Raw genomic sequence first — 17,493 nt, 5'->3', positions numbered from 1 at the left:
TAGATTTACTTGTTACAGCTTAGCAAAATGGTTTCTTATGAAGCAAAAATTCAATGTCTTACAATCAAATTTTAAAAGCAGACTGAATATACTAGCAATTTGTGTTCTAACTGCTTAAAACACTGTTTTGAGAGCAGATGTCAATCCCGGTGGCTAAGATGTCTGCATCCCACAATGGAGTGCCTGGCTTCAGTTTCTGGCTCCAACTCCTTTCAGTGAAGATTATGGGACAATGATGGTTCAAGCAGGTTGGTTCCTGACACCATGAAGTATAGCACCTCGCTCCAGCCCAGCCCTGGCTGCTGCAAGCATTTGACTAGCAAATGAGAGCTCACTTTCTCTAGCTCTCAAATTCTTTTTGATGTGCTGGTAAGCCACAACTCTTATTACCAAACAACTAGTAAGAATAGAAGCATCTCCCCAATATAGACTGTTAGACATTCAGAGTGTCTCAGTTGTTGTAAAACTTGTAAACATGTATTATCCGTTTCTTCAATATTTTTCAACCCTATAATCATATCTCCCTTAAAGAATAGAAATGTAAATGGGAGAAAAAACAATGCAGTCATAAAAACCTGACAATTTTAATGACAACTGTTATAGTGAACAGAAATTCAAGCATTCATGAAACTAATTAAAACAGGCTTCCTGAATGTTCCCCAAATGTTATTTCTCTTTTCCCTTTTTAGGTAGATACTCTCCCTCTATCTGTGAACTACTGAATAGTCAGTCTTCCTTGGTACTCTCAGTTTTCTGAGCCAAAATGAGGAAGGATTGCACTGAACTCTCCTAGCTCCAGACAGCAGACAATGCACGTAGACCTCTACTGTATGAATACAATTTCTGTGGCCCCCAGATTACAGGTACCACCTATTAATCTATCCACCTGTGTGCTCATTATTAGAAAAATTTATTTTAAACAAATCCACGTTTCTCAAATGGGTAGTAGGTTTCCAACTTCTTGAATCATCATTTGCTACCCATCAGGATGTGCATTTGCAGGAAGCTGAATTTGGGAGAGGTGCTTGAATCAAGATATTCCAAGCTGTCCTAAATGCTAGGCCAAAAGCCTGCTTCAAAATCATGTACTTTTAATTACACATGCACAAAGACAGAAAGGATGTGTTTAATTACATGGCTACATTATGGGTAGAAGTCCTTTGATCACCTAAAACATCACTTTGGGGGCTGGGTATGGGTATGAGCACATGTTCTGGTTATTTCACTTCTGATTCAGCTCCCTGCTAATCCACCTGGCAGAAGAGCAGACAACAGCCCAAGCATGGGGTTCCTGCCACTCATGCGGAAGACTCAGATGGAGTTCTGGGTTCCTGGCTTCAGACTGAACCATCTGGGCCTGGTTCCGGCCACAGCCTTGCCTATTTGTGGCTATTTGGGGAAGCTGAATCAGCAGATGGAAAATCTCAGCCTGTCTCTCTGTAAATCTGCCTTTCAAATTATACTTTGGTTGCTATCAAACCTAGGGAGATATATATTTTAAAAATGAGTACGTAAGTTTAGAGACCTAAAGGAGAATGAATAATATCCCTATTGCAAATTTCAAGTAAACTGTTTCAATTTTTACACTAGAAAAAGAGCTATGTTGATTTGTTACCAAATAATACAAATAACCGAAAACTCAGAAACTAGAAACTTGAGCAAAATATAAGTAAAAATACAATAGAAGCTACAAAATCATTTTAACTATACTTAGTTTTAGAAAAATACAAAGTATCCTAATTATCACTAATATTGGAATGTTTTTAAAATATAAAAGCTATTAAGTTAAAGTTTCAGAAAACTGAGTTTTCATTTTTATACTGTACTCAATAAATTCCAGCTAGAAAATGTTAATTTGCATTTAGAGGCCATCAAATATGTATGTATTTATATTATATTTGTGTATATACATACACACCTGCATAAATGATATACATAGCTTTAGTAAAATCGTCACTTGGTAGTGATCATTTATTTATTTAAGTTTTATTTGACAATTTTTAATGTAATTGTATTTTGGTCAAGGTTAAGCCAATGTTAATTAGCAAAATGGTAAAACTATACCTATTCTCAACAGCTATGTTAATAATTTTCTAGCATTCTAATATTTTAAAATACATTATACTGATAAGACAAATATATTTTAGGTTTTATAATTCAGAATAATCATAGCTAATCATTTTGAGTATGTTTTTCACTTTTATAAACATAACAGTGGTCCTGATATTTACTTTTTTAAAAAAGATTTATTTATTTTTATTAGAAAGGCAAATCATATTTGTGAAAAGGAGAGACAGAAAGAAAGATCTTCCATCCTCTGGTTCACTACCCAAATGGCCACAAAAGCCAGAGTGAAGCTGATCCAAACCCAGGAGCCAGGAGCTTCTTCTGGGTCTCCCAGGCAAGTTCAGGATCCCAAGGCTTTGGGCCATCCTCAACTGCTTTCCCAGGCTACAAGCAGGGAGCTGGATGGAAAGTGGAGCAGCTAGCACACCTACTGGCACCCATATGGGATCCTGGTGTGTGCAAGGTGAGGATATAGCCATTGAGCCATTGCACCAGAACCCTGATATTTACTCTTAACAAAGTCCATGGAAAGAGTTATGGCATAGTGGATAAAGCTGTCCGCGTTCCTGCAATGCTGGCATCCCTTATAGGCATCAGTTCAAGCTACTTTGTAACCCAGCTCTCTGTTAATATGCCTAGCAAAGCAGTGGAAAATGACCCAACTGCTTGGGTCTCTGCAGCCATGTCAGAGACTTAGAAAAAGCTCCTGGCTCCACCTGGGAGCTCTGGCTTGTCTTGCTACTTATCTGGTTATTGTGGTCACTGCAGACATTCGGGAAGTGAATCAGAAGATGGAAGATCTATCTCTCTTTCTCTGTATAACTCTGCTTTTCAAATTAAAGAAAAAAAAATGTTAAAAAAGAAAACATGAAGTCCAATTGTACCTGTTTAAATGTTGCTTTGTTAAAGATTAAAGAAGCATCCACATCAAAGAAAAGTCCCTGAGCAATCAAATTACCCATTAATTTACAACATCATCATACTGTCTCTGAATAAAAAGGTTACAGGGCTTCAGATTTAGGATGGCCACATGCATCATCAAACACCCATACTCTATCCTGTTGGTCTATGCCCTCCCTCCACGTTATACTTGCTTGTATGTATCATTCTCAATTGGTAGTAGGTCATATGCCATTGCCTGAAAGGTCAGTTCATGCAGGACAGTAGACACAGGATCAAAGCCACGATCAATTATTAAGAGCTGGGAATGAGTTTTACCCTGCAATAACAAGATAAAATTATCTAAGAAAATTTCAATTTCTTTGCGTGAGGATATTTTAAAATAGCTTAAAAACAAAACCAAAAAACCAAAAAACAAAACTGCAAGAACAGACTTTTCACAAGTTCTATTCCTTCTCCCCATGAAAAATGTGAAATCATTAACTACTTCAAAAATTTGTCTTATGAAAACAAAACTAAACATAGTAGGATAAAAGAAGACTATGTAACTAAAAGCTTTTATAATTACACTAACAGGCCATATTTAATATAATGTTCTACAATTCAAAATTTGCACTTGTGGGCTAGCCTGATAGCCTAGTGGCTAATCTTTGGCTTACAACCACCGGGGCGCGGATTCATATCCCGGCTGCTCCACTTCCCACTCAGCTTTCTGCTTGTGGCCTGGGAAAGCGGTGGAGCACGGCCCAAAGCCTTGGGATCCTGCACCTGCATGGGAGACCCAGAAGAAGCTCCTGGCTCCTGGCTTCGGATTGTCTTAGCTCTGGCCATTGCAGCCACTTGGGGAGTGAATCAGCAGACAGATATTTACTTCTCTATCTCCTTCTCTGTGTATATGGCTTTCCAATAAAAATAAGTCTTAGGAAAAAATTAAACTTGCACTGAAATCTATCTTCTTATGAGTTCAGCTTCACAGATCCTAAAAGTGACGTTAAGTTATAAATACTGGATACTACTTGAACTCTCTGTGTTAGACATGTTCCTAAGCCAAACTATATGTAATTTCACTAATATATGTATTAATTCAGGGTTCTTACAGTAATCAGTAAGACACAGATTACTGCGCCTGACAAGCAGAGCATGAAAGCATGAAATTAATGGAAATTAATGGAAATGCCTAAATTGGAGGAAGTGGTAGAACTGATATTTAAGGTTGGCTTCACTCCTATGTCTGGACTCTTCACCACTTTGCTATTTAAAGAGATTTTTCTGGGGCAGATGTTTAGCCTGCCCGTTAGGATGCAGGTTAGGATGCCTATGTTTCATATAGGAGCCTCAGTTCAGTATCCGCTTGAGAATCATGACCTCAGCTTCCTTCCAATGCAGTCCCTGGGAGGAAGCTGGGATGGTCTGAGCGGAAGGGTCTCTTCTACCCCCATGGATTGAACTCCAGGCCCCTGGCTTCAGCCTGGCTTAGACCCCATCACTACATGTATTTGGAGAGTGAGTTGGTGGATGGGAGTTCTGTCTGTCTTTCAAACAAATAAATGAATAAAAATTTAAAATAAAATTTAAACTGCTGAATATGTTTAAGATTATATTGATGCCAACTAAGATGATAAAACACAATGAAAGCTTATGTTATTACTAATTCTCAAATGCTATTAATTGCTAAACAGTAAATATTAGTGCTGAGAAAATGTACTTTTAACATCAGTATCTTTCATACTTCATTTAAAAAATTAAACACAAATTTAGCAATTATTAAAAAGAATGAGAGGCAATTATAACTCAGTAAACAAATATTTCCTATTTATTTACATAAAGGAGACACAAGTACATTACACTGACTACATTTAAAAAGTAGTTTTAAATTTTCCATTCACCCATTAGATATATTATGCCATATGAAATAATAAGAGGTCAGCCTTGAAATCAGGCAGATTGGTATCTGAGTGTTGTCTTTTTTTTTTTTAATTAATTTATTTTTTTTATTACAGCCAGATATACACAGAGGAGGAGAGACAGAAAAGAAGATCTTCCGTCCGATGATTCACTCCCCAAGTGAGTCACAACGGGCCGATGCGCACTGATCCGAAGCCGGGAACCTGGAACCTCTTCCAGATCTCCCACGCAGGTGCAGTGTCCCAATGCATTGGGCCGTCCTCAACTGCTTTCCCAGGCCACAAGCAGGGAGCTGGATGGGAAGTGGAGCCGCCGGGATTAGAACCGACGCCCATATGGGATCCAGGGGCTTTCAAGGCGAGGACTTTAGCCGCTAGGCCACACCGCCGGGCCCTGAGTGTTGTCTTTACTAGGCTTTTGTTGTACAATCTTGGACAAACTGTTTAACTCATTTGCATGTTAGTATTCTCTCTGTGAAGCAGAATATAATCACAGAATGCCTCCCTTACAATTGATGTAAAGATTAAACAAAATAATATTACAAGATATTTAACATAGTGCCTGGTATTCAGTAAGCTCTCAATATGTGAGCCAAGCCTTAAAAACTGTGACTAGGGGCCTGACACAATGGCTCAACTACAAGTGCCAGCATTCCATATGGGTGCTGATACATGGCTCAGCTGCTCCACTTCCTGCTTATGGCCTGGCACAGCAGTGGGGGATGGCCCAAGTCCTTGGGATTTTGCACCTGCTTTGGAGACCTGGAGGAGGCTCCTAGCTCCTGGCTTTGGATGGCTCAGTTGGGTCATTGCAGCCTTTTGGGGAGTGAACAAGTAGATGGAAGATTTTTCTCTCTCTGTTTTTCATTCTGCAAATCTGCCTTTCAAGTAAAAATAAGTAATTTTTTTTTAAAAGTATCAAGGTCAGGGGTTGTGATGATATGTGAGAGGGAATGTCACTTGCCCTCAGGAGCCAAGAAGGACCTCAATGACAAGGTGAATCTTTATCAGATCTTCCAATGAGAGAAAGGTATCTGGCATTAGAACAATGTGTAATTCCTAGAAGTCAGTCTATGGATTTTGCCTTTTCTCCATTGAAACTGTGAAGGACTAAAGGGATATTCTCGAAAATAATCATTATATATCTCTTCCATCACTCAACATTCATCACTTACAAGGTGTACTAAACCATTCTATGTTCATAACTACAACCAGAACAATAGTTTTCACTAAACTACTGAACGGAGACTGGTAACTTTAAAAGTAATTAACATAATAACCAAACTTAGGATACTCTATCACAGCCAAGTTATTTAATCATGCATTTTGCTCTGCCAAAAGAATACTGTTATCCCTAACATAAACCCTCTCTTCCATCATGCTACATTCATTCTTCAAACTCATGGACCTTTTTCTCCAGTTCAAACTGGAGAAACCCCAGCCTATAATGTTCTCATTATAATCAACATAGTCTTCTATCATTCCACTTCTATGTAACATTGTTATTGGTGGTTTGCTGGCTCACTACCTCTCTAAACTACTGACAGTTCTCTCCTCTAGATTGCTCAGGCTCTTCAGTTTCCAAAGCACACCTCAAATGTTGGTATTCCCCAGGTCCTGCCTAGGCATCTGATTACATCACATTATCTTCATCAGGGGATGACAACAGGTACCACCTACTCAACTCCTACCTGTGTCAAAAACTTAACCATTACTTCACCTCTTCCTCATACCAACTGAACAAGCATTTTATCTCACTTATTTTAGGTCACAGAGATAATAACAGTAAGAATTACTACATTTATTGTTTACTCACTGGTAAGCATTATTCTAAGGATTTTACATGTATTAACTCTTTAACCTCCTAACTTATAAAATAGTATTCTTTTACTGTCCTCAGGTAACAAGGTAACCTCAGGTAACCAGGGTACAGAGAAGTAATCTAATTTGTATAATAATGAATTAAATGGAAGAAACAGGATTTGGGCACAGTGCTGACTTTATAACCCTATCATCTGAGAACCACAATGAACTATATAATGATTCTTAATCAATATTTTAGATCTATTTAATGACTCCCAAACCAATACGGAAAATAAAGGAACAAGTTTCTCTGGCTTATAAAGAAATAAGAGAGACTTCATGCAGATCCACTGTTGGCCTTTTATACGTTACCTTTATTAGGCTCTTTTCATCAATCTTGTAGTAGTCTTCAAGTTTTTTTTCAACAAGCTGTGCAAGCTTACTGGCATTATCTAGAGGTTTACTAGAAATGGAAACACAGTTCAAACAAATATCTTTATTTCATGACATACTTTACAATACCACAGAGTTTAATTTTAAAATTAAACCATATATTTACAAAGCATTTATCAAATGAAAGCTTTTATAAACATGGAAAATTTCAGATAATAAAACATTAAATATAATGTTAACATCAACATATTTGGAATTTACAAACATAAATCTTATTTGTCCTTCAGTTTTTTAATGTAAAGGAATAAAAATATTGCATATGAAGTTGCAGTTCCCACAATTCCTTCCAAATCCAAATCCTCTTGCCCCTATTTCTGTCCCCAAGGCACCCACTCTCATGAGCATCATATACACTCCTCTAGTCACCGTGCTTACGTATGTGAGCTCTATCCAGGTTGACACATACATCAGACTACTTTTTTCTCCAAAGCAGCATTCCATCATATGACTAATACTGGATTCTGTATATTCATCCTCCTAAGCGGGATATTTCTGTCATTTCAATTTAATAGTACTATAATAACAATGAAACAAACATGCCTGTACATGTATTTCCATGTGCATGCTTCTCTAGGTGTGCTGCGTGTAACAGCATAATGGCTAAATCATAGGGCACACACATTTTCAACTTTAACAGATGTTACCAACTTGCTATCCAGATCCGTTTAGCAATTATTCCTCCCACAAGCACCTGAGATTTCTTCATACACGATCTAACATAGTTAACTTTCCAACAGTCTGCCCCCAAATCTCATACATTACCATCTTCTAAAATGACTAACATTGTATTCTAAATTGTAACTTTACAGCTAGTGGCATTAGAACAATTTCAAAATCCATACACACACACAAAAATAGTTGCAGACTATTCAATTAGTACACTAACCCTGAAGTGGGGGATCTCAGTGTGAAGACTTCAAAATATTAAGGAACACTTAGGTTTCATATTAAAAAATAAATAGGGGCAGGCGTTTGGCATAGTGGCTAAGCTGCCAGTTGGGATGCCTGCAGCCCACAGTGGAGAGCCTGGAAATGAATTCAAGCTCTGCTGTCACTCCAGTTTCCAGCTACTGTAACCTCAGGGGGCAGCAGGTTATGGCTTAAGTGATTGGGGCCCTGCTATCCACATGGGAAGAGATCATTGTGGGAAGATCCCCTCAGAATGCTGTAACTTCTGACCTAAGTGGGGCTAGAAGGATGTATCCACTTTGGAATGAATTATCCAATCACAGGCACTATAGACACTTAAATACTGTGACAGGTATCCTGAGAACATGGCCATCTGCATTTGACAGAAATTAAATGATAAACATTAAATAGAAGGACTGTATTCCCTACATGACAACAAAAACATTTCCTCTAAGCATTGCTCAAATCAATGCAAAACTATGTAAATTATATCAATTTTAAGTTCTGAAATTCAGTAACAGAGGCTAACAATTGGAAAATTAGGCCTTACACTTTAAAACTCTATACACAAAGCATAATCATGATAGAAGGAAAATAAGTTTTACAAATCAATATATAAAAGCACTGCCTCTAGACTGCACAGCATATCAAAGTACGATACACGCAGACACTGTTGTGCGTCTTACCTTTTATACCTGACTCCAGGGTTTTCATCTAAGGTGGCACACACTGTAACTATCTGCTCAGCCATTGCCTCCATGATGGCATCCTTCCCACTGGCATTTCCAGGGTCTGGACTATAACAGTAATAGAATGCATCTGGTACGTCAAGAGTGTACACCTAAGTTAGGCCAAAAAAGTCAGTTTAGAGATGATTTAAAAATACGTACCAATAAAAACGCAGCTACTTTTTAAGATATTAAAGAAAAATAAATGCATTAACCACAATGGTCTCTGAATAGAAAACCTTAATAAAACCTCATTTTCTCATTTGTCCTTGTGATTTCATTCTTTCTTTTATCCTCCTTTTTGGATTAGTCTACCTCTCTCCTTCAATTACTATTTCATACAGACTGTAGTGTTTGCTTTTCACAATTTGTGCAATAAGAAAGGAATCAAGTAGTAACACTAAAATAAAAAGATAATATCCAGCACAAAGAAACAAAATAAGCCACGATCGACCTATACACCAAAGTTCAAAAATCTTAAGCTGTATAAAGAACACAGAGCAAAGCCTAGTCAAACCACTATGAATAATAATATGAGAAATACTGACTTTTTAAAAATAATTTTTATTAGAAAGGCAGAGTTACGCAGAAAGAAGGAGAGACAGAGATATTCCACTCTCCAGTTCACTCCCCAAATGGCTGCAACGGCAAGAGCTGAGCTGATCCGAAGCCAGGAGACAGGAGCATCTTCCGGTTTCCCACATGGGTACAGGGTTCCAAGGCTTTGGGCCATCCTTCCCCAGGCCATAAGCAGTGATAGCTACTTAAACTACATGGAAGGGAGATATGTCTCTTCAACTCCTCTGACTCATGGAATCACAAGGACCAAGCCAAGCTTCTTTTTCTCCATGTAACTTTCCCATGTGCTAAATGCTCAGCCTTTAAAGCTCCATCAGATCTCTTTACCAATCTCTCTCCAATAACCCTGACTTCTGGGGTAAAGCTTTAAGAAAGTGCCACATTTTTCTGCAACAACTCATTTTCTCCCACTATCTTGGTGGGACACTGAGCCACCTATAATTGTCCCAACCCAGTTAAGCACAGTCTTATATATCCCACCTCACCCCTTAGAACCTGGATTCCTGCCACTCCCCTGCACTTTTTTTGCTTCTGTATTTCTGCATTCAGATTATCCACACCTCCTAGCATGTTTATCCTTTCTTCATTACCACCTTATAAAAGCCTATCCATTCTTCAAACATTAACCCAATCTTCCCATTACAGTTACTCTCTCTCTCCCCGTGGCAGTCTGCAAGATGCCTCCTAATCAACTGAAACTATAATTAATTTCACTAATTATACTCCACACATGCTAACACACTACATTTTACAGTTTTCTGTGTGCCTGAATATAGTCATATCACATTTTAATTAACAAGATATAACTTAATTCTTGCTCTCTCATTCCTTAAAAGAGAATGTAATAATTCCATAAACATCTTGAATCATGAGGTTCATGCCAAGATAATTGTGCAGTGCAACATCAAAGTTTCAGCCAATTTTATAATTTTTTACATTAGCAAAAAGTAAGTTGTCATATTGTTTAAGCCACTGAAATTTTAGTTTTCTGTTACATACAGCTGTACCTAATCCTAACTGACAGTGTTTTTGAAAATGATACTTTATGTAATATTACATAGATCTATTAATGAATATTTGCTTTAATATCATAAATGATTATAAAATTAATAAAGATTGTGCTAAAAATATTTTGATTTTTTAATCCAGTACTGCCATAATTTAGCATATACTGGTCTTGAAGGCAGATGAAAAATAAATTTTTAAATTTTTATTTTAAATTTTGAATTTTATGTTATAATTCTGTAGAGTCTGGGATTCCCCTTCCCTATCTCCCCACCAATCTCCACCTCCCAGACTGATTTTCCCCATCTTGTTACAAAAGTATAGTCCTTCATAAGGAGTTACAATTCCATTGGTCTGTTATTTAGGTGTGCCCTGACATTGCTGGTACAGACAATGTCAGACAGTCCATCATGCCATGTCTAGATATGTCCAACAGTTCCACTGACAGTCCATCTTTGATTTGGAAGTAGGGATACATGTTACATTGTGTCTTCACATCTGGATATGGCGGTCTCCATTATTCCATCACTATATATTCCAACTTGCATGATGGTTTCCTTATATTAGACAGAACATATGGTACTTGTCCTTTGGGATTGACTTATCTCACTGAGCATAATGGTCTCTAGTTGGGTCTATCTAGTTGCAAATGGTATAATTTCTTTTTAATGGCTGATAATACTCCATGGAATAGATGTACCAGTTTTTTAACTACTCTTCTTTGGTTGGGCATTTGCATTGTTTCCATGTCTTTGCTATTGTAGATTGTGCTGCTATTAACATAGGATTCAGAGCCCCTTCTCATACATAGTTTTCATTCTTTGGGTATATTCCTAGGAGCAGGATAGCAGGGTCATATTGCAGGTTTATTTGCAATTCTCTAAGCACACTCCATACTGATTTCCATAGCAGTTATACTACCCTGCACTCCCACCAGCAGTGAAGGAGGGTACCTTTCTCCCCACATCCACACCAGCAGGTGCTGTTAGTAGAGTTCTGAAAGTACGTCAATCTTATGGGAGTTAGGTGGTACCTCAATGTGTTTTTCATTTGTTATCTCTCTGATAGCTAGGGAGCCTGAGCATCTTTTCATATGTTAGCCATTTAGATCTCTTCTTTTCAAAAATGTCTGCTCATTTTCTTTGCCCATTTGTTTTCACAGGACTGTTTTTTGTTGCTGTTGTTGTTATTCCTGAGTTTCTAAAGCTCTTTGTAAATCCTGGATATTAGTCCTTTCTGGTGCGTCTACTCTGTTCCATTGATCTCTGTTTCTGTATTAGTTCCAAACTGTTTTGATGACCACTGCTCTGTAGTATGTCTTGAGGTCTGGAACTGTGATAGTTTCAGCTTGGTTTTTATTCTTCAGGATAGTTTTGGCTATTCATGGTCTCTTGTGTTTCCAGATGAACTTTTGTATCTTTTCTGTTTCTGAGAAGAATGTTGTTAGGGTTTTGATTGGGATTGAATTGAATCTGTATATTACTTTTGGTAATATGGTCATTTTGATGATGTTGATCCAGGAACATGGTAAATTTCTCCATTTTTCAATATCTTCTTCTTTTTTAATGTTTTATATTTTTCATCAATAGAGGTCTTCCACATATTTAGTTAGCTTAATTCCTAGGTATTAAAGATTCCTCTCTGCTATTTTAAAGGGGACTGCACTTACAATTTCTTTCTCAGCCATGGAATTATTTGCGTATACTAGTGTCATCCATTTGTGTTCATTAATTTTATATCCTGCTGCCCTGCCAAAGTCCCTTAGAGAGGTCCAGGAGTGTCTTTTGACTGAGTTTTTTGGTTCTCCTATGTAGAGAATCATGTCATCTGCAAATAGAGATAATTTCAGTTCCTTGTTTCCAATTTGGATTCCTTTAATTCCTTTTTCTTGCCTAATAGCTCTGGCAAGGACTTCCAATACTATATGAAAGTGTAGCGGTGACAGTGGACATCCCTGTCTAGTTCCATTTTAGTGGAAAGGCTTACAATTCTTCCCCAGTTAGTATGATGCTGGCATTGGGTTTTTCGTAAATTGCTTTGATTGTGTTGTAGAATGTTCCTTCTATGCCTATCTTGCTTAGGGTTTTCAGTATGAGGTGGTGTTGGATTTTATCAAATGCCTTCTCTGCACCTATTGAGATGACCATATGGTTTTTATTTTTCAATTTGTTGATGTGATGTATCACATTTATTGATTTGTGAATGTCGAACCATCCCTGCATGCCTGGGATGAATCTCATCTGGTCCGAGTGAATGATCTACCTAATATACTGTTGGATCCTGTTGGCTAGTATTTTGTTGAGGATCTCTGCGTCTATGTTCATCAAGGATGTCAGTCTGTAGTTCTCTTTTTCTGCTGTTTCTCTATCTGGTTTTGGTATTAATGTGACATTGGCTTTTACAGAGTTTGGAAGAATTGCCACTCTTTATACTGTTTGGAAAAGTTTGTGGAGGACTGAGGCAAGTTCCTCTTGAAACGTTTGCTAGAATTCAGCAAGTGAAGTCATTTGGTTCAGAACTTTTCTTGGTTGGGAGGGCTTTACTTTACCTATTCAATCTCAGTCCACGTTATATGTTTAGATTGTTAATTGCTTCTTGATTCAATTTTGGTGGATTGTATGTGTCCAAAAATCTATCTCTTCTAGGTCTTCTGATTTATTCGCATATACTTGCTTTTAACAGTTCCTAATATTTTTCTGTATGTCTGAGGTACCTGTTGTTACATTTCCTTTCTCATCTCTGATGCTATTGATATATATCTTCTCCCTCTTTTTTTTTTTTTTTTTTTTTTTGATTAGTTGGGCTAGTGAGGAGTCTGTTTTGTTGATTTTCTTGAAGAACCAGCTCTTTGATTCATTGACCTTACGTACCGTTCTCTTGGTCTCCATTTGGTTTATTTTCTCCCTTATTTTGATTTTCTTTTTTCCTACTAATCTTGGGATTGCTTTGCTGTTGTTTTTCTAGTTCCTTCAACTGTAAGATTAGCTCATTTACTTGATGCTTTTCTAGTGTCTTAACATAAGCACTACTGAGATGAACTTTCCCCTTAACACTGCCTTGATTGTGTCCCATAAGTTTTAATATGTTGTGTTGATGCCTTAATTTGTTTCGAGCAATTTTTAAACTTCTCCTTTGATTTCCTCTCTAACCCATTGCTCATTTAGTAACATATTATTCAGTCTCCATGTGTTTGCAAGTCTTCCTGAGTGTTTTGACTTCTTGGTCTCTAGCTTCACTTCATGATGGTCTGAGAAGATGCATGGTGTAATTTCAATTTTTAAAAATTTGCTGAGGCTTATTTTATGACCTATAACACGGTAAATTTTGGAGAAGGTTCCATGTGCTGATAAAAAAAAGTGTATTCTCTGTCTTTAGGATGAAAGGTTTGATAGATAACACCTAAGTCCATTTGCTATAGAGTTTGGGTGAGTTCTGTTGTTTCTTTGCTGAGTTTCTGTCGCTTTGATCTGTCCATTGATGTTAATTGGGTATTAAGGTCACCCACTATGATTGTATTGAAGTCTATTTCTTCCTTTAAGACCATTAACGTTTGTTTCACATAGCCAGATGCCTTAGCATTTGGCACATATACATTTATTATGATGACCTCTTCTTGCTGAATGGATCCTTTGATCATTATATGGTGTCCTTTTTCATCTCTTCTAACGTTTTTCACATCAAAGTCTATATCATCTGATATAAGAATGGCTATACCCGCATGTTTTTTCCTTACCATTCTCTTGGAATATCTTTTTCCATCCTTTTACTTTCCTCTGATCTTTGTTGGTGAAATATGTCTCCAGTAAGCAGCAAATAGATGGGTTTTGTTTTTTGATCCAGTCCTCTAATCTATGCTGTTTGATTGATGAGTTTAAGCCATTTACATTCAATGTTAATAGATAGGTGGCAGTTTGGTCCTATCAATTAACAAGGGGTTGTTCTTTGATTGAGTCTTCTGCTAGCCTTTTACTGGGATGTTCTCCACACTTGCCTTTGGTTTTGGCAGTTGTTATTCCTTTGGTCTTTCATGAGAACATCTTTGAGTATTATTTGTAGGGCAGGTTTAGAAAAGGCAAATTCCTGTTTTTATTGTGGAAGAATTTTATTTCATTTTCAAAAAGGAGAGTTTTGTAGGATACGTTATTCTGGGCTGAAAATGTTTCCTTTTAGAGTCTGGAATATGTCACTCCATTCTCTCCTGGACTGTAGTGTTTCCTCTGAAGTCAGCTGTGATTTTGATTGGGGTTCCTCTATATAGGTCACTTGATTTTTCTCACGTGCACATTTAAGGATTTTTTCCTTATGTTTAATTGAAGAGATCTTGATCATTATGTGTTGTGGTGGTTTGCTTTTGATTAACTCTGCTGGGAGTTAATCAAACTAGGGAAGTTAATCAAATTAGGGAAGTTTTGATTAACTCTGCTGGGAGTTAATCAAATTAGGGAAGTTTTCGTTTATTATTTTATTGAATAAACCTTTAATCCCAGTTTTTCTTTCTCTGCCTTCTGGAACTCCCCTAATTCTTATGTTGGACCTTTTAATCATATCATTTAATTTTTTAATACATTTTTTAGCTTGTTCCAGCTCTGACTCCAGCTTTTTGTTTGTTTTCCCCTGGTGACAGGAAATATCTTCCAATTCTGAGATTCTTTCTTCTGCTTTATTCATTCTATTTTTGAGGCTTTCCACTGTACTTTTTAATTTGCTCTACTGTATTCTTAACTTCTGAAATGTCAGCTTTCATTTGATTCATTTCCTGTGTGACATATTCCTTAAATTCTTTGATCTCCTGTATTATGTGCTTCTCATTGTTGGTCAGAAGCTGTATAATAAGTTTTGTGAATTCTGTGTCCTCCATTTTTTCAATGTCTTCCTCAGTTAACTCGGAGGTTAGTAGAGGCCTCTGTTTCTTTACTGGGGAGTCTTTGGTAACATTCATTGTGCCTCTGTCTCTTCTTTTAACTTTTGATATTGTAATCCTGTTTGGTGGATTCTTCTCCTTAGTGCAGGTTTCTAAGATGTATTACCTAGAGGTCTACAAGTCAACTTTTATGTTCAATCAGTATCCCGGATTAGGAAGGTACCAATTGCCCCAGAACACTGGTTTTTTGGTGTGGCTAATCCTGTCTAGGCACACAAGATGGTGCCCAGTGGGGCAGTGCCAGAGAACCAGGACTGTTGGCCTTCAGATCTGGGGACCACACAGATTCTGCAGGACGTGAAGCTGGTGCTCACTGTCTTCCCTGTGGGATCAGCCCAGCATGAGAAGCCAGAAATGTGTCTACTCTGGTATTTGACGCCAATGCTGTGAGCTCCGTACTGCCACTGGTCTGCACTGCGGAGTCTGCCAATTCCTCTCTTTTCATTGCTGGGCCCAACTTTTTGGCAGGATTGGTTGGTCTCAGCCTGCCTTTGCCTCCCGAGCTCCCCACTGCAAACCCAAGCTCACACCTAGTTACCACAAGAGCCAATCCCTGACCACCGCCGCTGGATCCCTGGTTGTCACTGGAGTCTGGATTGCTGCTCACCAGCAGCTGGTTGGTTTTCTGTTCCCTGAAACACTGATCCACCATCGCTGCCTCTTCCCTGTTTCCAGGGAGTCTCCAGGTACTCCCCTGTTGACTGCCGTACCCCTATCTTTTCCTGTAATCTGTTCCCTATGCTTCACCCTAATGATTCTACATCAGCCTGAACGTGTCTGCACCCTACGCCACCATCTTGATTCCCCTAACACTGCTGGCAGATGTAAAACTTAAGTGCTATTTTTCATAATTAGTATCATATTCCAATTTATTATATTCCTTTTTTCATCATGGGGAATGTTTATTCATGGATTAGGTTCAAAATTCACCAAATACATATATACAATCCAAGAATATATTTTATTAAGCAATAGGCTCATGAAACCAAATTCTGGAATCCATTATGAATTAAAATTACAAGTAAAAATAAAAAGTACCTGGGATTCATGTGGGATGAAGGAAATATTTATTTCTTTACATCTTCTTATTGACTTAGAGCAAGAAGCCTTAATTTTGTTAAAAAGACTATCAGGACAAACTGGGAAGGAAAACAAAAACATGTAACTTCATCTAATTTTTTATTCCTTTTGAGTAAATCATTCCAACATCCAGGAATATTTTTATTTCCTTTTTTTTCCCCCCTCTAAAGATTATTTAAAGGCAGAGTTACAGAGACAGAGACAAAGATTTTCCATCTGCTGATTCACTCTCCAAATGGCTGCAATTGCCAGAGCTGGCCTGGTCTGAAGCCAGGAGCCACAAGCCTTGAGTTTCGTCCAGGTCTCATGTGTACAGCATCCCATCCCACTACTTGGGATATTCAAAGGCACATTAGCAGGGAACTGGATCAGAAGTGGAACAGCCGGGAATTGAACTCATACCCCTGTGGAATGGGATGCAGGCAGTAGGCTGTGACTTTACTCATCATAATGCTGGCCCAAATAATATTTCAGTGATATATGTTTATGTGTGTATGCGTGTATGTGTGTATTGTGGCTCTCACAATGTAATTTATCATGAGGAGAGTTAGACATATATGCAATTCAAAGGCTAACACAGAAATTTCATTTTGCCCATTTATATCCACTAAAACTAAGATAAATTTCTTTACAGACTTTCTAATAGAACAACTAAACTTCTTATACAACTAACATCATTAGGAACGCCCAGTTTCATAATTAATAAACTATTGTGCTTCAGGATGTCTTAGAAATCCACATTACTGAAAATGGTGTTTTATTTTGAAGTATAGTTAAGTATAATATAACATAAAATTACATGAATCACTATACTCCTCCGATTCTTTAATCAGGCTGCTTTCAATCTGAAAATATGGTATATGTGTTTTCCCCCTTATCATTTGACAGATGGTTATTTTCTTCACTGTCTTCCCAAAGGTTCTTGATTTTTTAAAAAAATATTTTATTCATTATTTTTTACTGGAAAGTCAGATATACAGAGGAGGAGACCCAGAGAGGAAGTTCTTCTAGCCACTGATTCACTCCCCAAGTGGCCGCCAATGGCTAAAGTTGAGCCAATCTGGATCCAAGAGCGTCTTTCATGTCTCCCATGCGGATGTAGGGTCTCAAGGCATCGGGCCGTCCTCTACTGCTTTCTCATGCC

General features: G+C 37.7%; 1 protein-coding gene across 2 annotated transcripts in view; it reads right to left on the bottom strand.

The window, feature by feature from the left end:
* The window catches only part of STXBP3 (syntaxin binding protein 3), a 69,053-nt gene that overhangs the window by 24,988 nt on the left and 26,572 nt on the right, over window positions 1–17,493 (bottom strand). For both annotated transcript variants that reach the window (XM_004581985.2, XM_058659850.1), the window contains 4 exons: window positions 16,308–16,408; window positions 8,723–8,877; window positions 7,047–7,137; window positions 3,162–3,286 (listed from right to left, as the gene is read on the bottom strand). In XM_004581985.2, the coding sequence (XP_004582042.1) occupies window positions 3,162–3,286; window positions 7,047–7,137; window positions 8,723–8,877; window positions 16,308–16,408 (472 nt within the window). The remainder of the gene's footprint in view (window positions 1–3,161; window positions 3,287–7,046; window positions 7,138–8,722; window positions 8,878–16,307; window positions 16,409–17,493) is intronic.

This window comes from Ochotona princeps, chromosome 2 (assembly GCF_030435755.1).
Source record: "Ochotona princeps isolate mOchPri1 chromosome 2, mOchPri1.hap1, whole genome shotgun sequence".
Taxonomy (NCBI): Eukaryota; Metazoa; Chordata; class Mammalia; order Lagomorpha; family Ochotonidae; genus Ochotona; species Ochotona princeps.
Note: the sequence above shows the minus strand (reverse complement) of the source record. Positions and strands in the feature narration are given on the sequence as shown.